The 26,274-nt window shown below is 40.9% G+C and overlaps 3 protein-coding genes across 4 annotated transcripts in view; 1 reads left to right on the forward strand and 2 right to left on the reverse strand.

Annotated features, from left to right (window-relative positions):
* The window catches only part of LOC141442568 (uncharacterized), a 163,254-nt gene that overhangs the window by 90,560 nt on the left and 46,420 nt on the right, over positions 1–26,274 (forward strand). The gene's annotated exons all lie outside the window — the stretch shown is intronic.
* LOC141442572 (uncharacterized) lies at positions 15,722–20,111 on the reverse strand (the record flags this gene model as incomplete). The annotated part of the gene is made up of 1 exon (XM_074107588.1): positions 15,722–20,111. A coding segment is annotated over one exon (1,218 nt), but the record flags the coding sequence as incomplete, so codon positions are not given.
* LOC141442571 (uncharacterized) overlaps positions 20,937–26,274 on the reverse strand; it is a 10,121-nt gene continuing 4,783 nt past the window's right edge. The window contains exons 1-3 of one of the 2 annotated variants that reach the window (XM_074107587.1): positions 23,033–23,311; positions 22,310–22,612; positions 20,937–21,536 (exon numbers count right to left, since the gene is read on the reverse strand). In XM_074107587.1, the coding sequence (XP_073963688.1) occupies positions 21,061–21,536; positions 22,310–22,612; positions 23,033–23,270 (1,017 nt within the window). In that variant the 5' untranslated portion in view covers positions 23,271–23,311 and the 3' untranslated portion in view covers positions 20,937–21,060. Of the gene's footprint in view, positions 21,537–22,309; positions 22,613–23,032; positions 23,312–26,274 lie in introns of those variants that run through there. The other variant, XM_074107586.1, reaches the window with a different exon arrangement.

Genomic DNA, 26,274 nt, shown 5'->3' on the forward strand with positions numbered 1-26,274 from the left:
ATTCAAAGTACTTTTACGAGAAAAATCGCAACTTACAACTTCGCAAGAAAAAGGTTTCTCGCCTGTGTGAGTTCGTCTATGCCTAGCCAAACCACTTCTATTAGAATACGCCGCGACTTTACAAACGTCGCAAGAAAAAGGTTCTCGCCTGTTGAGTTCGTCTATGCACTGTAAATTATATTTCAGAGAAAATCGCGACTTACAAACGTCACAAGAAAAAGGTTTCTCGCCTGTGTGAGTTTGTCTATGACTAGCCAAATTACTGCTAGCAAAAACCGCAACTTACAAACATTCGCAAGGAAAAGGTTTCTCGCCTGTTTGAGTTTGTCTATGACTAGCCAAAATACTTCTGTAAGAAAACACGACTCACAAACGGGCGTCGCAGAAAAAAAGGTTTCTCGCCTGTGTGAGTTCGTTCTATGCCTAGCCAAACTACTTCTATGAGAAAACCTTGACTTACAACGTCACAAGAAAAAGGTTTCTTGCCTGTGTGAGTTCGTTTATGCGCATCCAAAGTGACTTCTTTGAGAAACTCGCGAACGCAGCAACGTCGCAAGAAAAAGGTTTCTCGCCTGTGTGAGTTCGTATATGAATAACTAAAGAACTTTTTAGAGCAAACCGCGACTTACAAATGTCACAAGAAAAAGGTTTCTCGCCTGTGTGAGAAAACACAACAGATTGATTCCGATAGTGTGATTTAGAAATATTGTCAGAGCAAGTTGTTTCTTGTGTGAAAATCCTCGCATCATCGGACGAATATCGTAACAATGTTTCACTTCCTGTTTCTAAATGATGCGTAGCTAACTCTGCACAGATATTAGATTCTTCTACTGAATGTGCGCAATTATGATTTTTTAGACTTGATTTACAATAAAAGATCACGAGGCAAGTGTCGCATGTGGGCAAGTCTTCCATAAGGACGCGCTCGAGCCTCACAGAGCAGCTCCTAAGCTGGAACTGTTGGTCGTGGCTCATGTTGCAGCGAGGTCCCTCCCCGGGGCGGGTGTGGGTGCACTCGGGCGCGGCCCCGGCTCCGCCCGCTGGCTGCAGCTGGCACGGGCCCACCTCAGTCCTGTTCAGTGTATCTGCAAGATAATATATTTGGGAGATTAATTGATGGGTGAAACACAAAGCCAAAAATCCAACAGAACATACAGAGCATGATATTCAGAGGAAAAAAACATTTTGTAAAATGGGCGATTATTGGACGATTTAACTGTCTCATTTTTCTCGTAATTCTTCTGCAAAAATTTAAAAAAAATTGACCAGAAAAATGAGGCGGTTCAAACGCCCGAATAATCGCCCTACGATCCAATGATTCCAGTGAAAGTTATCAATATGAAAGTGACCTGCGTATCCTTTAATAATCATGTCTGTCTCCAGTCTCCTGATACTATATGCAGCATACAGACAGATCTATCATAATTTACCTAATTTATTTTTAATTACATCAGGAAATGGATTATGGTGTTAGGTAGGTCAGGTATAGATCTGTTCACTCACAAAGGCGCGCCCCTCCTCAGCTTATTATCAATGTGCACAAGTAAACCTTCTACTTATATGTATAGTTGTCTTAGTCTGCGTGACTGACGGTAAGCTTGTGACTGAGGACACGTCCGAGCTACGCTTATATAGACTTGTTGTACGGATTTGTTTACAATTACGATTATAAAATGTGGAGAAGCAGGCCTTCATGAGTGAACAGATCCATACTTTGTGCATGTCCAAATGAATGAACTATGAAAGAAAGAAAGAAAAATGACTATGGTAAGGTATCTTTTTCTTTTGTTTCGTTTTTCTTTGCATGTTTTTTTTTTAGGAGAAGCATGGCTTAGTGTAGTTCATAGTGAGCCAAACCTTGTTCGTGACACGCATGTGGGGTTGGCAAGTTGTAGGAACGTGTCTGGCCCTGCTCTCTGCTGCGCCACAGGGCACTGGCACTGGGGTCAGCTTGCATGCTGCTGCAAGGCTTGCCTCTGTGCAGGTCTCCTACTGGAAGTCGCTCCAGTCGAACAAACAGCTTGTCAGCCTGTACTGCTGCTCGGGGCTCCTGTTGCAGCGAGGTCCTCTCCAAGGCAGGTGTGGGTGCAGTCGGTGTGTCGTCGGCGACGCCTTCTGGCTTCAGACTGCATGGACCCTCCAGTCTATAGAAAGCATCTGTAAAAAATATTTTATTTATAGCTACATGTTAATTTTATTAGAAGGGTCCTATTATTTTTTACTCTCTTTACAGGTTATAACTTGTGTATGTTTGTATGTAATCACTTTAATGAAAAAAAGAGAATAAATGACAATATCCAAATGTTATTTAACAAATGACACCTTATTAAAGGATACAGATACATGTAGATCTATGCATGTGTGCGGAAATCTCAGTTAATTGTCTTATGAAGCACCTGGGAGAGAACACCCCGGAGCGTCACTCGCCACCTCATCATCATCATCATCCCAGCTCTATACGTCCCAATGCTGGGCACAGGCTCCTCTCAGAACAAGAGGGCTGGCCATAGTTCACGCGGGCCCAGTGCGGATTGGACAACATTGCAAATGTTGCTTCGAGGTTTGTGCAGGTTTCCTCAGATGTTTCCTTCACCGCAAAGCTCGGGTAAAATTTCAATGTATTCCGCACATAACTCGCCACCTCATATAGAGAATTCTTATACTGTTGTGTTGCATTACTTGCAAAGTCAGGTACTCCCTGCTTGAATTTAAACTGCTTTTATTTTTATAATTACACATTTTTTACTTTCATCCACTAAGTAGCTAGTCACAAAGCTTACTTTGCATTGAAAAAGCGACGTCTTGCTGCTGCACCGTTTCAGGTCCAATGACTACTTCGTCCTTGACCACGTGTCCGGCGTACAAGCCTTCTGCCACGGCCGCCTCGCTCACGCCGCACTCGCCCCCTCGGCTCCTCCTTCACCGCCACAGGCTCGCACTCCGCAGTCGCGCTGTATGTCCACCGCGCCGACTGTTCCGCGTCGGAAGCACGGCGGCGGCAGGCGGCTGACTCCATGACCACGACACGGACTAACCAGGCTGCTCTGTGCTGGTTTAGCCGAAATATATTTTAACAACAAGCTCAAGAATCACAGCGTCTGCAATAACACTGTTTACCAACTCTACAATACAAGTGCGTGGTGGCAAGATTATGTTATATTCGTTGAATTCGTGCCGGCAAAACAATGCACGCACATTATCCTCAGATATAATATTGACATATGAACGAATTGCGGATAGGTAGGATGGGTACGGTGACACTTGCGTTTTTTCCATTCCACGCCATAAACGTTTGAGGTCAATAATTTATAAAAAATATATACTTGAATCCCGAACGAATAAAAAAACACTAGCTTGAAAGACTTTGTAATAATAAACAAAAGTCACAAATATTATAATATTATTTTGTTTTAAAGGAAAAAAGAGAGATTTTAATCTCGCTAACTTTCATCGCGTAAAATGGAACTCTATTTCAATAGAGCTTGACTTTGCTTATCGACCGAATCGATTCCACAATCTTGTCAAATCGTTGACTCGCATTTAGACTTTTTAAGAAGAAGGTTTTACTTTGTATTTTTATTCTCCTTCTGCATTGATTGCTTGTCATCCATGTGTACGTCACTCTTCTAAATAAACTCATATTGAAAGCTAACGTTATTATTTTAATATGGTAGCAGAGCGTTAAATAATATTCCAAATTCATCGCAATAGTAAGGAAAAATAGAGCTCTCGATCATGCAAGGCGTGAAGTTCGAGATCGGTCGGCTCGACGGTCCTGCTAACTGGCAGACATGGAGGTACAAAATAAGACTATTATTGAAAGGTACTCCAGGTACGCTAGAAGCGATTGAAGGAAAATTACGGCCAAGTATTCCCGGCAAGTCGGCAAAAGCCGACGAGTTAGCTAAATATGAATCCGACATAGAAAAATTTCATAAATTTGACAGTCAAGCCTTGTTAATTCTAACGACAAACATGACAGAGGAGACATTGCAAAAAGTGATGCGATGCGAAACTTCAAGTGAGATGTGGATAGAGCTTCACAGGCTTTACGATGGAGCAAAAGAAGACAGGAGCTACGATCTCTGTATGAGGCTACCAAAAAAGCGAGGAGCATGATATGGCCACTCATATTTCGGCTCTCAAAAACCTATGGTACGATTTAAACACCGAAATAGAAGGAAATGATCTACCAGAGATTTTATTAATATGTAAAATACTTGATACACTTCCTGAGCAGTATTTCAGTTTCAAATCTAGCTGGCTTTTGATGAACCAGAAGGAAAGAAATATTGAAAATCTCACGACTCAGTTATGTACTCATGAGAGAGCTTTGAAAAATGTTAATGAAAGTGACATGAAGATTGAAGCACTGCAAGTCATGAGGTCGAAAGAGAAAAGAAAGGACAGAGATTGCAAGATGAAATGTAACTACTGTGGACAGCTTGGACATAGAGTCAAAACTTGCTCCAAATGGAAAGCAGATGGGAGACCACCAAAACCGAAAACTACTTCAAGTCAAAGTACGTCCAACGTTAACATGAACTTGATGGCGCTTGACAGTAGCACAGCAGACAAGGATAGCGATAACTGGTACGTGGATAATGGTGCAACTAGCCATGTGACCAATAGAAGCGACCTGTTTAAGACCTTCGAGTACTTCACTGGTGCTCATACTGTGACAACTGCCAACGGCTCAGCAGTCCATGCGATTGGTAAGGGAAGCCTTGAGATTGAGGCTGATGTACGAGGAACAAAGGAGCTGATAACTCTAAATGACGTATGGTTCGTACCTTCCATTAAGAAAAATCTATATTCAGTTCTGTCAGCTCAAGATAGATTACCGAACACCGTGTTTGAGTCTCGAACAGAAGAGTGCGTAATTAAATTTGAAGGAGGTCGAGATCTACTAATTGGAAAAAGGGATCCGCATGGAGGCTTGTACAAGTTAGTAGCGAAGAACGTTAAACGGCCCCATGAAACCAATGTGTTAATAGATGACTCCAACATGATGCAATTATATCACGAACGTTTGGGACACCAGAACAAAATTCATGTTAAGAAGGTAATAGAGAAGGAGCTGGGCATAAAGCTAAAATTAGATTCCGAGTTATGCGAAGGGTGCGTGTTTGGAAAAGCCCATCGACTCAAATTTGGTACAAGGGAGCGCGCAACTTGTCCAGGAGAGCTAATACATACCGACGTATGTGGGCCATTCAGATTTTCATTTTTAAAGTACAGATACTTCGTACTGTTTAAAGACGACTTCACTAAATTTCGCCAAGTCTATTTTATGAAGGAAAAGGGAGAAGTACACGAGAAACTTGAGCAAATGTTGGCAGAAACTAAAACGACTGGACATATTGTAAAAGAGATTCTAAGTGACAATGGAGGCGAGTTTGATAATGAAAAAGTGAGAGTGATATTGAAGAAGTACGGAATAAGGCAAAGACTCACAATGCCTTACACGCCGGAACAGAATGGTTGTTGTGAGCGCGAAAACAGAACGCTGGTAGAGTGTGCCAGAACCATGATGTATGGACAAGAAGACACGCTGCCACAAGGCTTGTGGGCTGAGCTTGTCAATACAGCTGCTTACATATTAAACCGTACTGGTCCAACACAGCAAGAGAAGTCGCCATTCGAGCTTTGGTTTAGTAAAAAACCCAATATCAAGCACTTACGAATCATCGGAAGCACCTGTTACTCCCACATTCCAAAATGTAACCGAAAGAAAATGGACAAGAAAGCAGTGAAAGGGATTTTGATTGGTTACGATAACGACGATGGATACAGAATTTGGTGTAAAGAAAATAACACATTAATAAGGTCAAGAGACGTTTCTTTTCAAGAGAAGACACTAGCACCTACTAATGAATTTTTCTTACAGCCCTTATTAGAAGACCCAGTACCGTCGACATCCACAAAAGACCTATCAGATGAAGAAACAGGTGAAGGCAATGAAAATGAAGATAGCTCTGATCACGAAAATATTTTCAACAAATCAATTGACTCACAAAGAGAAGTTGATAGCGAGTTAGAAAGTGATGGTTATCTATCTGCTCAAGAAGTAGAAGCGGAAGGCATAAGAACTCTGAGACAGAGAAACACCATCAAACTTCCCTCGAAGTTCAATGATTACGTGATGAATGTTGTTGACAGTATGGAGCAAGCAAAGGTGGAGCCTAAGACATTTAAAGAAGCAATGCTTCATCCTGACAAAGAAAGATGGGTTGAAGCTATGGGTCAAGAACTAAATTCCCTTAAAGAGAATGACACGTGGGAAATGGTACCATTACCTCAGAATAGGAAAGCCATACCATGTAAATGGATCTATAAGGTAAAAACCAAACCCGACGGTGCTATCGAAAGATACAAAGCCCGACTAGTCATTAAAGGATTTACTCAAAAGCAAGGACTCGACTATTACGAAACCTTCAGTCCAGTTGCTAAGACAAGCACTATTAGAGCACTATTGAGTGTAGCTGCAAAGGAGAAGATGAAGTTAGGACAATTTGATGTGTCGACTGCATTTCTATATGGCATCTTAAACGAGGAGATATATATGAAGCCGCCAGAAGGGCTGACTAATATTGACTCGAAAATGGTGTGCAAACTAAAGAAAAGCTTGTACGGATTAAAACAAGCGCCGAGATGCTGGAATGCTTGCATTACCGAGCATATTATGAAAATTGGCTTTAAGCAAAGTTCTGCAGACCCATGCTTGTTCACCAGAACAGAAGGTGGGGGGGAGAAAAGTCATAATAGCTCTGTACGTTGATGATGGATTAGTGGCTGCATCTGATGAGAAGGGAGTGGAAGATCTATATGATGAACTCGGAAAGAGATTTAAGATTACCACTAAGCCGGCGTCATATTTTCTAGGTGTTGAAATCAAGACACATGACGATGGTTCTATTAAAATTGACCAGAAGGCATATGCAGATAAAATTCTACAACGTTTTAACATGACGAACTGCAAGCCCGTGCCAACCCCGATTGTAAAAAATATGCAAAAAGTCACTACGTCTGAGAACAAAGAAAAGTTCCCATATCGTGAAGCTGTAGGCGCTTTGTCATATCTTATGGTGGGCACAAGACCGGATATTGCTTACGCAGTTGGAGTAGTATCGAGAACCCTACAAAATCCAACTGATGGAGATATTATACGGGTCAAACGAATATTGAGATACATCCAAGGCACAAAGGAGTACGGCATCACATACAAAGGTAACAATAAGCCTATTACTATGTACACAGATGCCGATCTTGGAGGTGATCCAACCACAGGCCGCTCAACATCAGGGATGGTTTGCCTGTTTTCGAGTGGAGCTATCTCCTGGCGGAGCCTGCGCCAAAGAACAGTAGCACTTTCATCAAGCGAAGCGGAGATTGTTGCTGCAAGTGAAGCCACACGCGAACTACTGTGGCTAAAACGTATCATAGAGGACGTGGCTATGAATGTTCAAACCGTAGAATTGCTGATTGATAGTGAGTCTGCGTTGAAACTCAGCAAGAACCCTATAGAAAGGCACCACCAGACTAAACACATGCATGTTCAGAGGAGGCACTTCTTCCTGCGAGAATGTTTGATGCAAGACACAAATAATTTAATAGCAAAGAAAGTGTCCTCAGAGCAAAACGTCGCGGACATGATGACTAAGCCGCTCTATAAGCCTAGACTGCTTGTATTGATGGAACCACTGGGCATGTAGGCGTCCTATGAAGATGGGAGGGAATGTTAAGAAGAAGGTTTTACTTTGTATTTTTATTCTTCTTCTGCATTGATTGCTTGTCATCCATGTGTACGTCACTCTTCTAAATAAACTCGTATTGAAAGCTAACGTTATTATTTTAATAGACTTTGCTATTAGTACGAGAGCGAAGGTCGTTAAATGCATCTTTGTATCGAGTGTTTCGTATTGTTTGATGTTTTGAACTGTTACTTTGAAATTCAATTTTTTTATTACGGTTTTTGTTAATTTTTTTAACCGTTATTAGTTTTTATATAGTGCCAAATATGACCGCATGGTTTGTGAGATCCCGATAGATAAGCAAAAACACTTAGTACGCGGATGAAGCCGCAGGCAAAAACAAGTTAAAAATATAAACTCTCACTAATAAAATCGATTACACACCTCTAGTATATACAATCGAGAGTCACAGTAAATCAATTCGAATTTACATTGTCAAAACCCTTTATTTGCATAATGACATGTACCCACCCGTACCCATTCTATCCGAAAAATACTATAAATTATAAGCTCGTCGCAGTTGTCACTTTGACAACTAAACTAATTTTTCTAATTAGTAGAGGAGCGGCCACATGCAATCGCTCGTCACTCGATTGAAGCGATAAACCTGGTCACGTGACCCCATTTCGGATTCGCGCTGTCATCGTTCATCCACCATTACCTCTCATATTTCGTTTTCTAGAATTTTTTTACCGTACAACGGCAAAAACTACTAGACACTGGCAAAATTGTCCTCCGATGGACAGAGCCATATTTTTTTAAAGAAAGTAAAGACCCCATTTCGAAGGTGATTTGAATTTCCCGCGACTCAAAAAAGTAGTCTAGTCGCCGCGTGGAGCAGCAGCGACAAGATGGCTTCTTGCAGGAATGATCTTGGCCTTAGAAGCTAATTTCTTAATCTCATTCAGTAGCATTCGTGGCAGTGGTACAAATAAATTAAATCGGAGAGAGACTGAATCCACTCGAAGGCTTAAATTATAGATTATAGATCTAAAGGGAGCGGCCACATGCAGTTGCTCGACGCTCGTTTCCAGCGATAAATCTGCAGGGCTACTACGAAACTCTAAGTTCGTGTCGTGCGATCCCTCTCGCTCTCGTATTAGATAGTGTAGGTGTCAGAGGGACCGCACGACACGAACTTCGAGTTTCGTAGTAGCCCAGCTGGTCACGGGCCCCAATTTTAATTTGATTCTGATTTTCCCGCGACTCAAAAAAGTAGCGTCAAGTTGCCGCGTCGAGCAGCAGCGACAAGATGGCTTCTTGCACCTACTCAGTCATGTCGACGCGCTAAAACGTTAATGTGTAATTTCACTCAGTCAATAGATATGCACGGTTTAGATAATCAATTACGCAAGTTCTGGGAGATCGAGGATTTACCTATAGGTCCAAAGTTATCTGAATCGCGCAGTGAGGAAGAACGCGCATGCGAGGATCATTTTGTTAAGACAACAAAACGGGTTGCTGACGGACGATTTTGTGTGCAAATTCCATTAAAAGAATCTGTTGAGTTGTTAGGCGATAGCCGCGCACAAGCTGAAAGACGTTTTTACGCGCTAGAAAAACGTTTACGAACTAATCCTACCTACAGAAATTTGTACAAGGAGTTTATGAATGAGTACATTCAATTAGGTCATATGTCTCGCGTCGACACATACGGAACGCCTCACTATTTTATGCCGCATCATGGCGTGTTCCGCGAAAATGCAACTACAACCAAATTAAGGGCGGTCTTCGATGCCAGTGCAGCGTCAAGCTCCGGAAAGTCATTTAACGAATTACAGCTCGTAGGTCCGCCAATCCAAGGCGATTTGCTGGCTATTTTATTAAGATTTCGCGAGAATAGGTATGTCGCATGCGCAGATGTCGAAAAAATGTACCGACAGGTTTGATTGATGAGAAATCAACGTAATTTGCAGCTTATGGGCGCTCTACACTTAGTCCGCGGATCACGGCGCGATTTCGCGGAGCGAACTTGCCGCGAATTTAACAACGACTCTACACTCGCAATGGTTCGCGGTATTTTCACAGTTATGTTCGCAACGTCAAATGAAATGGACGTTGAAGTAGCTGTTGCTGCGTCCCTAACTTTATGCGCGTTAGCGTACTACAACTATGTACATATTAAAAAATAAAACGCAAATTAAGAAACGGTGGAGAAAACGAAGGTGGTGGATGACAAGTATCCATCGTAATCAATTTTCACCAATTTCACAACGACGATGCAGGTCCAAACACTCGGTCGCGGACTGCGAGTGTGGAGTCATATGCACGTTCGCGTCGCATTCGCGCTTCGCGCTCCTTTGACGCGGGACAAAAAACCGACCAAAATTGGGGAACAAAGCGCGAAACCGCGAAGAATATGCGAAACGGCTCTACACTTAGCGTTCGCGCCCTTCGCAGCCATTGCGCGCGATCCGCGGGCTAAGTGTGGAACGGGCTTTATATTATGGCGCGAAAGTCCTAGCGATCCTCTCGACGTTTATCAGTTAAACACCGTGACATACGGGACCGCCTCAGCACCGTTTTTAAGCTGTAGGTGTTTAAAGCAGCTCGCGCAGGAGTGTACGGATCCGGAAGTCGCTAAAATAATTAATGATTCATTCTATGTTGACGATTTCATTTGTAGTTTGCCTGATAAAGCTAAACTAATACAAATTTGTGACGACGTCACTAAAGTGCTGAACTCAGGCTGTTTTCCTTTACGTAAATGGGTATTTAACTTCAATGTTTCTGGCCTGATTACGCAAATAACGCTTCAAAGCAGCTATCATTAGGCGAGCACGCGCAGAGTAAGACGTTAGGTCTTGGCTGGTATAACGATGTCGATAAATTACATTACGAGAACTTAAAGGAACCAGTAACAAAGCGCACTATTTTATCCAGCACATCGCAGGTTTTTGATCCATTAGGACTTTTGAGTCCGTTTATAACAATCGCAAAAACCCTTTTGCAAAAACTGTGGCTTCTAAAGCTGGACTGGGATGAACCGGTTCCCGATGAAGTCACCCGGACTTGGCGTCAATTCGTAAACAAGCTAACGCTGCTAGACGATGTCCGTGTACCGCGAAGCGTTATGTGTAACGATCCTGTACGTAAAGAGCTTCATATATTTACAGATGCATCCCAGGTGGCTTACGGATGTTGCGCTTACGTCCGCACGCTTGACGACAAATCAGCTGTTACTGTCCGGCTGCTATGCGCGAAAGGGCGAGTGGCATCTTTGACGCCCATGACTATACCAAGGTTAGAGTTAATGGGAGCTTGTGTAGGATCAAGATTGTTTATTAAAATCAGAGATTCTTTGCGATGTCAGTTCGATAACGTGACATTTTGGACGGACTCGACAGTGGTGCTAGGCTGGCTTCGCATGCCGCCTAATATGTTAAAAACGTTCGTGCAAAACCGAACCGCAGAGATTAACGAACTGACAAAGAGCTGTTCGTGGCGTCACGTGAGCGGTAATGAAAACCCGGCCGACTTAGTTTCGCGCGGTCAGCATTTGGAAGCTCTCATTCACTCACGCCTATGGTGGGAGGGCCCAGAGTTTCTAAGGGATCCTAATTTAAATTACTCAGGCTTGGGATTAGCTATACCAGCATCGCAGTTGCCCGAGCTTAAATCTAGCAATGCAACCAGTCTTATGTGCAGTCAGAATGAGATTGATTTATTTCCATTTTATAGATTTTCTCAGTTCAATCGCTTGAAGCGCGCGGCTAGCTATATACTTCGTTTCATTCATAATGCACGCGCTAAAGATAAGAATGCACGTCGTGTCGGCGCGCTGACGGTAAGCGAACTGAATGAGTCAGAGGCTGCGCTGGCGAGGCTAGCGCAAGCCGAATCATTTGTTTACGTTAAAGATGCACTAAATAATAAACAAATGATAAAGGGTAATTTGTCAAAGCTAAATTTGTTTATAGAAAATAATTTAATACGAGTTGGAGGACGAATCGAATACTCTCCTGAATTTAGTTTCGACAAAAAACATCCGGTACTGCTTTCGAGTAAACATCATTTTACACTACTATTATTTCGTTTTGAGCACAAACGGCTATTTCACGCAGGACCACAACTACTTTTGTTTTCCATTCGCGAGGCTTGGTGGCCAGTAGGTGGCAGGAACCTCGCTCGAAAGGTAGTTCATAGTTGTGTGACGTGTGTCCGTATGCGAGGAAAAATATTATCGCCTATAATGGGCAACCTACCTAAAGAGCGTTTAGATCCAGGTTTTCCATTTTTTGAACTGCGGAGTTGACTACGCTGGACCAGTGCTCATATTGAACCGCAAAGGTAGGGGCGCTCAGACACACAAGGCGTATATATGTTTGTTTATCTGTTTCACAACCAGAGCTGTTCACTTGGAATTAGTCAGCGACCTTTCTTCTGATGCCTACTTATTAGCACTGAAAAGGTTTATTTCACGACGCGGTAAACCAGCCACAATATTTTCCGATAGTGGAAGAAATTTTGTAGGATTAAGGAATGATTTCGTTAATTTTTTAAATTCATGTTCCGATGAAATCAAAGAATACGCTACAGCTCAAGGTATTAAATTCATGATGGGGCCGCCGTACGCTAGTCATTTTTCGGGTTTGTACGAGGCAGGTGTGAAAAGTTGTAAGCACCACCTGCGGCGTGTGATAGGGAACGCGCACCTAACGCACGAGGAGTTCAGCACGGTATTGACTCAAGTCGAAGCCATCCTGAACTCCCGACCCCTTAGTCCTATGTCCACAGAACCGCAAGATTACAATCCCCTTAGCCCAGCGCACTTCCTGGTTGGCCGGCCATTGACTGCTCCTGTACTCCCCGATTTGATGGAAGTTCCAGCTCATCGACTCTCACGCTATCAGCGAGTGGAGCAGATACGCCAGCACTTTTGGGCTCGCTGGTCCAAAGAATACGTGTCAGAACTGCAGACTAGGATGAAGTGGACTTGCAACAATGCTGATCTGAAGCAGGAGGCAGGGTTTTAATCAAAGAGGACAACGCACCGCCTTTGAAGTGGAGCTTGGGGCGAATCACGCGAACGTTTCCAGGCAAAGACGGAGTAGCCCGAGTGGCAGACATTCGGACGGCTCATGGCATTGTGCGGCGAGCCTTTTCCAAGATCTGCCCACTACCAGTGGAGCCATAACTGTTGGAACTTGGTGATTCCAAGGCCGGGAGTTTATGTTAACGCCTAACTTTTTATTGCGGCAACAAACTTGCCCGCTACGGGAGCGTAACCGACTCAAGCTTGTATCACGTCACCGGCAGCCAATCAGAGACCTCGCTTATGCAATGAGAAGCCGCGGCGTCGCCCCACCGGACAAGACAGCTTTTGGCCGACTACGAGTTGGCAAAAATTGCCACATAAGCTCTCTCACTTATTTTTTTCGCACGCTTTACATCGCACTAGCTAAAATTTGCGCTATTTAATTTTTATCTTCTTTTTTTTATTCAAAACTGTAACAGTAGTTATAGTACTTTTTTAAGCAATATATGCAAGTATTATAAAGCTTTGCTTTCGTCATTTCTACCTGCCATCCACATCTTCAAGACCATCTCAGAGCCCTAGCCGTGTCTAGACGCACAGACAGAGGGCTATCGTTTTTTGTCTCACTAGATGGCGCACTGTTACGTGAGGTTTTTAAGTATGGCTTTCAAAGTCTGTTTTTACGGGTGTGAAAACAAAGTTTAGATTAAAATCATATTTAATACACCTTAAAACCGTACCATAAAAATATCGAGCATGCCACAGTGTTGCATAGTCCCCGTTTTGTTCGGAAAAAAGGGAGGACAAAGGTTTAATTCCGAAAGACATAACTGTCTCAAAACACAGACATTTATTGCCTCAGAACGCATATTTGCCATAATTAATTTCAGATATTGCAAAATATTCACAAAATTATTCTAATTATAAATAAACCCGCGTAGCTCACCCAAAATCTATGAGATTTGACATTTCGGAGACCGCACGCTACACTAGCGCCTCTAGTGGCGAATTCATACGCGATAGCCCTCATAGTGACCAAAATTCTAAAGGCCGAGAAGCGTCCGGCGAAGCGCCAGGACCAAATTTAGTTATTTTCTGCTAAATTTATTTAATTCGATATACACACCAAAACAAGGGTCGGTATTTGAACCAAAAATAGGTCGAGCAATATAATATTACAAGCATGGTTTCGAGTTTCGTAGTAGCCCTGCCCTTGCAGCATTTAAACAAGAATTTTACGAGCATGAGAAATTAACAATTTGAAAACATATTTAAATTTCGTGAACCGTTAATAGAGAGCAGTAATTATCAAACGCACCGAAGAAATATCACTTTAATTAAACCTTAGACTAACATTTTTTTATAGTATATTGCATTTCGGATATAAAATGTAAAATATAATTTTTATTGAGAAAAATCTTACTATAATAATAAGATAGTATAATATTAATTAATATTATATTATTATTATTTATTATATTACCTATATCCTACTAATATTGTAAACGCGAAAGTTTGTATGAATGGATGTTTGTTTGGATGTATGTTCGTTACTCTTTCACGCAAAAAATACTGAACGGATTTCCATTAAATTTGGCATACTGGTAATATATACCCTGGATTAACATATAGGCTGCTTTTTAATCCCGATATTCCCACGGGATAGGGATAAAATCTTGAAATAACAACCGCTGGGCTTAGTCATTTTTGGCATATAGGTAGCTGGACTTCTAGAATACTTAATTAGAATAGGTTACTTTTTTTCCATGGGATAGGGATAAAATCTTTGTACAGCAATTAAATTATTTCAATACAAATAAACTTAATGTTAGCAAAACTAGTACTGCAGATAATTCGAAAATATACATCAATACAAAGTATATTATAAATGAAACGGATACAAAATTCAGATCTATTGTCAAGAAGACATTAATATCAAAGGCGTATTATAAAGTTAATGATTATATCATGGACAGGGATATTTGGAAATAATTCCGATCCGCATTAGCGATCCCTTCAAATAGCGAACCTACTGTGTTAAAAATAAAGTTGTGTTAAATACTTGTGATGTATACACATATCATTTAATAATATTGTAAATCTGTTTAAAAAAATATATATACCTTGTTGAGTTTCTTGCCGGATTCTTCTCAACAGAGGTTTTTTCCGAACCGATTGTAGATTTTTTTTGACATTCACAAGTGCTTGTTATAGCCTAAATTGAATAAAGATGTTTTGACTTTGACTTTGAAAAAATACTACAATCACATCAAAAATACTGACTCCACAGCAAATAAACTAGAGTATTACTATTATTATTAATAGTACTACGAACGGAGCGAGGAGCGTTAGGTACACTTGCGAAGACCTTTGTTCTGATTTAAATATATTGCATAAAACACATTACTAGATTTAATCTAAAAATCTCAACCTAATACCTAACCTAATATTTAAAAAAAAACAATTTTACAGGACCCAGCGGCCCGATAGAGCGGAACTGGTATTAAATAAAAAAACTGTAATTATTAGTCTACTGAGTTTTACTGTGACGATCACAATGTTAAATCTATATAAATAAAAATGAATCGTAAAATTTGTTGCTAAGGACAAAACTCGGGAACGACTGGTCCGATTTCGCTAATTCTTTTTTTGTTGTGTTCGTTACTGTCAGGAGAAGGTTTTTATGGAAGAAAATACAGTAAAAATACAACGGGGGCGAGGCAACAGCTAGTAAGAAATAAAAATGGTCATGCAATAAAATGGTGGCAAATTTCACATCGTGTATCGGATCCGAATCGATCGTGCTCTTGATTCTTAGGAAAAACCAATTTTTATCCAAAATTGTAAAAAAATAGGGTAGGTACACTTTTTTTGTGAAAATGCCCAAAAACGTAATTCCTTTTTATTCAGATTCAATGCGCCAAAAATAAAAAAATACGTGATCTAAAAATGCATGTGCTATATTAAATGACTTAAAATATACAAAAAAATGCATGGTAATAGCAAAACTGCTTTATTCATGTTTTTTTTTAAAACAAACTGAAATTATGGATTCTGAAAAATATGACACATTATTAGCCTAAATAATAATATCTATAATAGTCGAATATACATTAATCCGACTAAAATTATTCTAAAACGTATTACTATGCGACTGTACCATTATGCTAATATAAATTATGCGAAATGAGTTATGTCAAATTAAAATATCGTCGCTGGAAAGCAGAAATGCTGTAACCCTTAAAATTGGAACTTTACACTAACACTGAAGCCAATAAATTAAAAAAATCGTATCTTCTAAACGGTACAAAGGTTTTTAACCCCCTTTAGAAATTACACTAAAATGAACGCCGCCTTTCAACCAGCAGTCGTGATTTTGATGCAAACTGTATTTTACGGGTTACAGCATTTTTTCACTTTTTTTTATCCCAGAAGAACGCTGTAACCCATCAGCCAAACAGTATGGAGGCAAGTCAGTGAGGGAAATTTGAAGGTGGTTTAAATTGCTGTACATAAGCTTGAAACTATTTTATCGATAGGAATAACCTTTAAAAAAAAATATCACATTTTTAAGTATCATCAAATAATTAAAAAAATATATAGTTTTATTTACCTCCAAATTGGGATGTCCCAATTTTTGACAACATACTCGTATACTAAATCGAAAACCATTTGGAGAAATAGGCTTTGTGAAGCGTTTTCAAAAATCAGATTCCAAAAATGTGATAAACTGAATTAAATAAACAAAATTTAAGTAATGACCCTCATTTGACCCCTGCAGTGTCTCGTCACAAAGGCAGTTATAAAGAAGGTCTACACTCTTAAGCAAATTGACAATTTGAAATGTTCCTGTCCTGCTTATAATAGCAAAGAGTGACAAAGATAGAACTTTAATCACATGATGCGCACCCGGCCTTAAACAGTTGTCATTTATCGTTAAGTCCGAAATGTATACGAGTATTTCCAATGTATTTTTACAAATTAAATTATTAAATTACTACATTACAATTAAATACAAAAGAATTTAAATATCAGACTTTAATCAAAGAATATCTATTAACTATCACACCATTAAATAAACAGGAATAATCGAAGCTAAAAGAAAAGAGATAAATAAAACTGTTTGTCACGGTTCATTTAGGACCCTAAGCCGTGCTTGTACTATTGTCACATTGTAATGCCACAGATTATGTTATGTACGACCTGAGTTTTTCTGGGCAATGGAACGTGGCTGTCTCACTGTGACGTCATCCAGCGAATTTCGTAAAAAAATATAAAAAATTAAATACTCATCCAAATTCAAAATCAATGAAAACGGTATCTTAAAATATCCTATTCTTTCCAAAAATAAAATAAAAACTATACACTGTTTTTTGGTGCATCCCAATTACGACAGTCCGGTCGTTTACGGGTTGTTCCATAGTCCAGAATAAAAAACATTTATTAAAAAATAATTTATGTTATTATTATTATTCCCCTTAATGGCGGCCTTAAGGCTTGGGCCAATGTCAGTTACGATGACAGGGTTGCGGTTTATTCTGCAGAACGCACTCACAAACATCGCAAAAAAAAAGGTTAAAAAAAATGTTTATTGCCAAAAAACTAAAGGGCAACACACACAGAGAGCGGGCGCGGGTCGTGCGCGGGCCCGCGCCCGTCGCCCGTCGTCACAAACAGCGCGCGGGCCGAGCGCAGAGTTACCAACTCTTATATATTTATCCCTAAAGCTTAAGTTAAAAACCCTCAAAACTCGATTTTAATGAAAATTTGTACATAAAAACTTACTAAACTTTACTTGTTTCGCAAACAAGTCACTGAATCGAAAAATTGTCTTAGTAACCCCCTAATGGTTTTAATTTAAAAGACCCCACACAATAGGGTTGGAGGAGAAAAAAAAACCCTACTTTACGTCTATGGGAGATATCCAAACATTTTTTTTTTAAATTTTTCATTGTACCATTTTGTCGGGATGGTTTTCATATATATCCGTGCAAAATTACAAATTTCTAGCATTGATAGTCCCTGAGCAAAGCCGCGGACGGACAGACAGACAGACATGGCGTAACTATAAGGGTTCCGTTTTTGCCATTTTGGCTACTGAACCCTAAAAACCGTATTCATACGCAGTCAGTAACTAGTTCGTTTTGGCGAGAATAAACTCTAAGTACTTTTTTTTTATTAATTGGTACCTACCTACTACAGAAAAATCTGATATTTTTTTCCATTGACTAGTATAAAGCGATAAAAAAAAATCAGCCACTTTTAAAAATTTCATCCATCGGCCATCATTTCCTAAACTGGATTTTTGCTGCGTGTTTGTCGTTTTCCACATATATCTCGCGACACTGTATAATTCTGTGTCGAGTTGACGAAAATGTCGTATCTATTATTAGTTCTAGAACTGTTTTCATTTGTACTTCAAAAGTCGCCAGGTAAACCATTTTTGTCGTCAAAACTTTTTTGCGGTCGCTAAGATTTAAGCAAAAGTCGTCACTTCTAGGGACTAAGTCACTAAACTGGCAACACTGATAGCCGCTGCGGGCCCGTCGCGGGTCCGACCCGCTCTCTGTGTGAAAACAACGAACCGCGCGGCTCACGCGGCGGACACGACCCGACCCGCGCACGCTTTCTGTGTTGCCCTTTAAGGTTTCTCGCCGTGTGAGTTCGTATATGACTAGCCAATTTACTGCTATCAGAAAACCTTGACTTACAAACGTCACAAGAAAAAGGTTTGTCGCCCGTGTGAGTTCGTCTATACACAGCCAAATGGAATCTTTGCGAAAACCGCGACTTAAAAACGTCGCAAGAAAAAGGTTTCTCACCTGTGCGAGTTCGTCTATGCGAAGCCAAATTACTTCTGTCAGAAAACCGTGACCTACAAACGTCACAAGAAAAAGGTATCTCGCATGCGTGAGTTCGTCTATGCGAAGCCAAACTACTTCTTTGAGAAAACCGCGACCGCGACTCACAAACATCGCAAAAAAAATGTTTATTGCCAAAAAACTAAAGGTTACTTAAGGTTTCTCGCCTGTGTGTGTTCGTCTATGCTCATCCAAATTACTTTTAAGAGAAAATTGCAACTTACAAACGTCGCAAGAAAAAGTTTTCTCGCCTGTGTGAGTTCGTTTATGCGCATCCAAAGTAATTTTTCGAGACAACCGCTACTCACAAACGTCGCAAGAAAAAGGTTTCTCGCCTGTGTGAGTTCGTCTATGCCTAGCCAAAGTACTGCTATAAGAAAACCGCAACTTACAAACATCGCAAGAAAAAGGTTTCTCGCCTGTGTGAGTTCGTCTATGACTAGCCAAATTACTGCTATAAGAAAACCGCAACTTACAAAGATCGCAAGAAAAAGGTTTCTCGCCTGTGTGAGTTCGTTTATGCGCATCCAAAGTACTTTTATGAGAAAATCGCGACTTACAAACTTCGCAAGAAAAAGGTTTCTCGCCTGTGTGAGTTCGTCTATGCCTAGCCATACTACTTCTTTTAGAAAACCGCGACTCACAAACGTCGCAAGAAAAAGGTTTCTCGCCTGTGTGAGTTCGTCTATGACTAGCCAAATTACTGCTATAAGAAAACCGCAACTTACAAAGATCGCAAGAAAAGGTTTTCGCCTGTGTGAGTTCGTTTATGCGCATCCAAAGTACTTTTATGAGAAAATCGCGACTTACAAACTTCGCAAGAAAAATGTTTCTCGCCTGTGTGAGTTCGTCTATGCCTAGCCATACTACTTCTTTTAGAAAACCGCGACTCACAAACGTCGCAAGAAAAAGGTTTCTCGCCTGTGTGAGTTCGTTTATGCGCATCAAAAGTACTTTTATGAGAAAATCGCGACTTACAAACGTCACAAGAAAAAGGTTTCTCGCTGTGTGAGTTCGTCTATGACTAGCCAAATTACTGCTATCAGAAAACCGCAACTTACAAACATCGCAAGAAAAAGGTTTCTCGCCTGTGTGAGTTCGTCTATGCACTGCTAAATTATTTTTCAGAGAAAATCGCGACTTACAAACGTCACAAGAAAAAGGTTTCTCGCCTGTGTGAGTTCGTCTATGACTAGCCAAGTTACTGCTATAAGAAAACCGCAACTTACAAAGATCGCAAGAAAAAGGTTTCTCGCCTGTGTGAGTTCGTTTATGCGCATCCAAAGTACTTTTATGAGAAAATCGCGACTTACAAACTTCGCAAGAAAAAGGTTTCTCGCCTGTGTGAGTTCGTCTATGCCTAGCCAAACTACTTCTTTTAGAAAACCGCGACTCACAAACGTCGCAAGAAAAAGGTTTCTCGCCTGTGTGAGTTCGTTTATGCGCATCAAAAAGTACTTTTATGAGAAAATCGCAACTTACAAACGTCACAAGAAAAAGGTTTATCCCTTGTATGAGTTAGTATATGACTAACTAAATATCTTTTTTGAGCAAACCGCGACTCACAAACGTCGCAAGAAAAAGGTTTCTCGCCTGTGTGAGTTCGTTTATGCGTATCCAATTTGCATTTATGAGAAAATCGCAACTTACAAACGTCGCAAGAAAAAGGTTTCTCGCCTTTGTGGGTTCGTCTATGCATAGTCAAATGGCTCCTTTGCGAAAACCGCAAAATACAAACATTACAAGAAAAAGGTTTCTCGCCTGTGTGAGTTCGTTTATGCTTATCCAAATTACATTTATGAGAAAATCGCAACTTACAAACGTCGCAAGAAAAAGATTTCTCGCCTTGTGGGTTCGTCTATGCATAGTCAAATGGCTCCTTTGCGAAAACCGCAACTTGCAAACGTCACAAGAAAAAGGTTTCTCGCCTGTGTGAGTTCGTCTATGCCTAGCCAAACTACTTCTATGAGAAAACCTTGACTTACAAACGTCACAAGAAAAAGGTTTCTTGCCTGTGTGAGTTCGTTTATGCGCATCCAAAGTACTTCTTTGAGAAAACCGCGACTTACAAACGTCACAAGAAAAAGGTTTCTCGCCTGTGTGAGTTCGTATATGAATAACTAAAGAACTTTTTAGAGCAAACCGCGACTTACAAATGTCACAAGAAAAAGGTTTCTTGCCTGTGTGAGTTCGTTTATGCGCATCCAAAGTACTTCTTTGAGAAAACCGCGACTTACAAACGTCACAAGAAAAAGGTTTCTCGCCTGTGTGAGTTCGTATATGAATAACTAAAGAACTTTTTAGAGCAAACCGCGACTTACAAATGTCACAAGAAAAAGGTTTCTCGCCTGTGTGAGTTCGTTTATGCGCATCCAAGTACTTCTTTGAGAAAACCGCGACTTACAAACGTCGCAAGAAAAAGGTTTCTCGCCTGTGTGAGTTCGTTTATGCGCATCCAAATTACTTTTTAGAGCAAACCGCGACTTACAAATGTCACAAGAAAATGGTTTCTCGTCTGTGTGAGAAACACAACAGATTGATTCCGATACTGTGATTTGGAAATATTGTCAGAGCAAGTTGTTTCTTGTGTGAAAACCCTCGCATCATCGGACGAATATCGTGACAATGTTTCACTTCCTGTTTCTAAATGATGCGTAGCTAACTCTGCACAGATATTAGATTCTTCTACTGAATGTGTACAATTATGATTTTTTAGACTTGATTTACAGTCAAAGATTACGAGACAAGTGTTGCATGTGGGCAAGTCTTCTATGAGGATGCGCTCGAGCCTCACAGAGCAGCTCCTAAGCTGGAACTGTTGGTCGTGGCTCATGTTGCAGCGAGGTCCCTCCCCGGGGCGGGTGTGGGTGCACTCGGGCGCGGCCCCGGCTCCGCCCGCTGGCTGCAGCTGGCACGGGTCCACCTCAGTCCTGTTCAGTGTATCTGCAAGATAATATATTTGGGAGATTAATTTATGGGTGAAACACAAAGCCAAAAATCCAACGGAACATACAGAGCTTGATATTCAGAGGAAAAAACATTTTGTAAAATGGGCGATTATTGGACGATTTAACTGTCTCCTTTTTCTGGTAATTTTTCTGCAAAAATTTTAAAAAAATTGACCAGAAAAATGAGGCGGTTCAAACGCCCGAATAATTGACCCACGATCCAATGATTCCAGTGAAAGTTATCAATATGCAAGTGACCTGGGTATCCTTTAATAATCATGTCTGTCTCCAGTCTCCTGATACTATATGCAGCATACAGACAGATCTATCATAATTTACCTAATTTATTTTTAATTACATCAGGAAATGGATTATGGTGTAAGGTAGGTGAGGTATACATCTGTTCACTCACAAAGGCCTGCCTCTCCACAGCTTATTATCAATGTGCACAAGTAAACCTTCTACTTATATGTATAGTTGTCTTAGTCTGCGTGACTGACGGTAAGCTTGTGACTGAGGACACGTTCGAGCTACGCACACATAGACTTGTTGTACGGATTTGTTTACAATTACGATTATAAAATGTGGAGAAGCAGGCCTTTGTGAGTGAACAGATCCATACTTTGTGCATGTCCAAATGAATGAACTATGAAAGAAAGAAAGAAAAATGACTATGGTAATTATCTTTTTCTTTTGTTTCGTTTTTCTTTGCATGTTGTTTTTTTTTTAGGAGAAGCATGGCTTAGTGTAGTTCATAGTGAGCCAAACCTTGTTTGTGACACGCAAGTGGGGTTGGCAAGTTGCAGGAACGTCTCTGGCCCTGCTCTCTGCTGCGCTGCAGGGCACTGGCACTGGGGTCAGCTTGCATGCTGCTGCAAGGCTTGCCTCTGTGCAGCTCTCCTACTGGAAGTCGCTCCAGTCGAACAAAACAGCTTGTCAGCCTGTACTGCTGCTCGGGGCTCCTGTTGCAGCGAGGTCCCTCTCCAAGGCAGGTGTGGGTGCAGTCGGGTGTGTCGTCGGCACCGCCTTCTGGCTTCAGACTGCATGGACCCTCCAGTCTATAGAAAGCATCTGTAAAAAATATTTTATTTATAGCTACATGTTAAATTTTATTAGAAGGGTTCCTATTATTTTTTACTCTCTTTACAGGTTATAACTTGTGTATGTTTGTATGTAATCACTTTAATGAAAAAAAATAGAGAAATAAATTACAATATCCAAATGTTATTTAACAAATGACACCCTTATTAAAGGATACAGATACATGTAGATCTATGCATGTGTGCGGAAATCTCAGTTAATTGTCTTATGAAGCACCTGGGAGAGAACACCCCGGAGCGTCACTCTCCACCTCATCATAGAGAATTCTTATACTGTTGTGTTGCATTACTTGCAAAGTCAGGTAACTCTGCTTGAATTTAAACTGCTTTTATTTTTATAATTACACATTTTTTACTTTCATTCCACTAAGTAGCTAGTCACAAAGCTTACTTTGCATTGAAAATGCGACGTCCTGCTGCTGCACCGTTTCAGGTCCAATGACTACTTCGTCCTTGACCTCGTGTCCGAAGTACAAGCCTTCTGCCACGGCCGCCTCGCTCACGCCGCACTCGCCCCCCTCGGGCTCCTCCTTCACCGCCACAGGCTCGCACTCCGCAGTCGCGCTGTATGTCCACCGCGCCGACTGTTCCGCGTCGGAAGCACGACGGCGGCAGGCGGCTGACTCCATGACCACGACACGGACTAACCAGGCTGCTCTGTGCTGGTTTAGCCAAAATAATTTTTAACAAGCTCAAGAATCACAGCGTCTGCAATAACACTGTTACCAACTCTACAATACAAGTGCGTGGTGGCAAGATTATGTTATATTCGTTGGAATTCGTTCCGCAAAACAATGCAAGCATTTTTTTTTTTTTTTTTTTTTTAATGTCTTTCACCCTTGCTTTTTTAGCAAGATGTATTTTGCCAATGTCGATGTAGAGACATTACACGCATGAGGAGACTGTTCGGTTTATATAATTTTGATTTCGGGGGAGGAACAGACAGGAAACCTAAAACAAATAACATTTGGTTATGGACGGTACACTGACAATAACAAGACGAAACGATTTTTTTTTTTTTTAGCGGAGGGAATGGCAGACTGTTAAGCATGCTAACATAAAAGGATAAAGTGAAGAGGAAGTATGAAATAATAATATTAAGCATGCTGCAGTTGCTACAATTTAATGTTGTGGCACTGTATAAATTTTATCAATATTTTTAAAAGAGGAGAATCTAGTATAGAAAGAAGTGTCAGAAAATTCATAGGGCGCGGAACATCCTTCGGCAATGCATCATACAGGGAATAAGTATGTTTACCACAATTGAAAAAATGTGATCCAGGTACCCTCATCAAGACCGCATTCGCATAGAGAGTTATCCCGTACTCTAATTTTTGATAAAAACACCGGAGTGCAGACATGACCTAGACGGAGTCGACAGATAGTAGAAGTGACCCATTTACTAGCAGAGCGGAAGTGATAAAACCAAGGTTTACGCGGATTAATGGTTGAATGTTCCCGTAGTGTCGGCCTTTCTGGTGTCTGGAGAGGTTCCACATGTTCTGCCAGGAGACCCTTAAATCAGTTCGAGTGGACATCATTAGGTCCGATGGTAAGATAGTCTTATAATCCTGACAACCAATTGTGATGGCCTCCTTTGCCACATGTCCGCTCTCATTTCCCACTATGCCACAATGGCCGGAATCCATACAAGAGTAACTTCTAGTCCTTTTTTTTCACATCGGTTTAGAGCCTCTTTAATTTTCAAATGATTGGGAGTTTAGTTTTCATTTAAAAATGATTCCTACTATTGCTTGTAGACAGCTTTTAGCATCAGAAAAAATTAAGATTTTAGGAACGCTGTGTGATTCCGAGATTTAATAGCCTCCAATATTGCGATGGATTCCCCAGTGAAAACAGATGACTGGGCTGGGCCTTTTGAGTCAAAGCAATTTGGTATTTGGGAATCCATACTGCTAACCTACAAAGCCATTGGGATCTATTTTAGAGGCATCTGTGAAGATGTGTAGCCAATCCTGCCATTTTCTATTTTTTTATTAAATATGTTGTTGGCCGCTGGGCTATCCTTGTCAATGCCAAAATCAAGGATAACTTTTGAGAATATATCAAAGACTCATAATCGGCCTCAAATATGGGGTTCATGTAGGTGGTATATAGCGGGGACGAGAGGTTTTTTAATTTGGAATACGACACAATGTATCTTGGCGTTTCCTTATGTGTCCAATATGTGTTTTCAGACACTTCCAGGGAGAGAGCCTCTAGTCGGGGTATAAGAGGATGGTTGGATACGGAACATGCCCTAAAAAGGAAACGGTCTGCTAAGTACTGTCTACGGAGGGAGAGAGGAGGATCTAAGCATTCTACTGCATGGCATTTTTGGGTGAGGATTTCATTGCTCCCAGAGCAATACGTAGACACTTAGCTTGTATCAGGTCCAATTTTTTAAGTGCATTTTTATTGCAGGGTTCCACACGAGTGAAGCATAGTCGATCTGGCTACGGATTATTGCATTATATAACAGTTTTTGGCAGTATGGGTGAGCGCCCCACCAGACTCCAGAAAGAGCCCGGAGAACATTAATGCCCCTTTCGCATTTTCCGGTTATGTGCTCCAAATGGGTGGTACACCAGTCATTTGGATCCAGAAAAACACCAAGGAATTTAACAGAGTCCTTGCAGGGAATAACCTCATACTCATAGTTAATATCTATGTTCGGGATGGATCTGTTACGCGAGAAAGTTACAGTACAGCTTTTGGATGGTGACAAAGATAGCCCATGATCATCTAGCCAGACCTTTAGATATCTGAGTGCCTCATTTAATTTTGAAGAAGCCTCATCAAACGACTGTGTAACGGTGTATAACGCTAAATCATCTGCATATTGGAGTATATTACAGAAGGGAGACAGATTGTTCAATATCATACGTATATAAATTATAAAGGAGGGGGAGAGTACTGAGCCTTGGGGGAGTCCCTGCCATAGGGTAAGAGGAGTGTAGAAGCTATTGCCAGTTCGGATTTTAATTATTCTTCCCATAAACAACTTGCAGATAAATGTACTATCTCACAGGAATACTCAGCTGAAGCATTTTTGCTCTGAGCATAGGAAGAAGGACATTGTCATAGGCAGCAGAGACATCCAAGAAGCACCCTACAACATGGGTTTTTTGGAGAGGGCTAGTCTAATGTCTGAAGTCAGTATGCTTAGGTGTCTATGGTACTTTTCCTTACGGAATCCAAATTGTGTGTGGGCGAGTAAATTATTTTTTTACGAACCACTCCAACTTATTTTTAACTAAATGCTCCAATATTTTGCCTATTGTCGCGGAAAGGGCAATTGGCGATAGGAATTTGCTTCTTGTGGGTTTTTACATGATTTGAGGATTGGGATTACAATTTGGGTCTTCCATGCCTCGGGGATTTCACCAGACACAAAAAACAAATTAAATAGATTTAGGAGGTGGTCTTTTGCAAAGCGGACTTAGTTTACGGATGAAGATATACGGTATGCCGTCTTCTCCTGGTGAACTGTTACGGAGGCCGTCAAGTGCTAATCAAGTTCATAGAATGTGAAAGGGCTGTCGAGAGGGCCTAGCCCGCTAGAGGGAGGAGATGGGTCTATGCAGGATTCCTCAGGAACTGATGGAGGGGCTAATTTGTCTGCGAACTCTG

Source organism: Choristoneura fumiferana, chromosome 26 (genome assembly GCF_025370935.1).
Source record: "Choristoneura fumiferana chromosome 26, NRCan_CFum_1, whole genome shotgun sequence".
NCBI classification, from domain to species: domain Eukaryota; kingdom Metazoa; phylum Arthropoda; class Insecta; order Lepidoptera; family Tortricidae; genus Choristoneura; species Choristoneura fumiferana.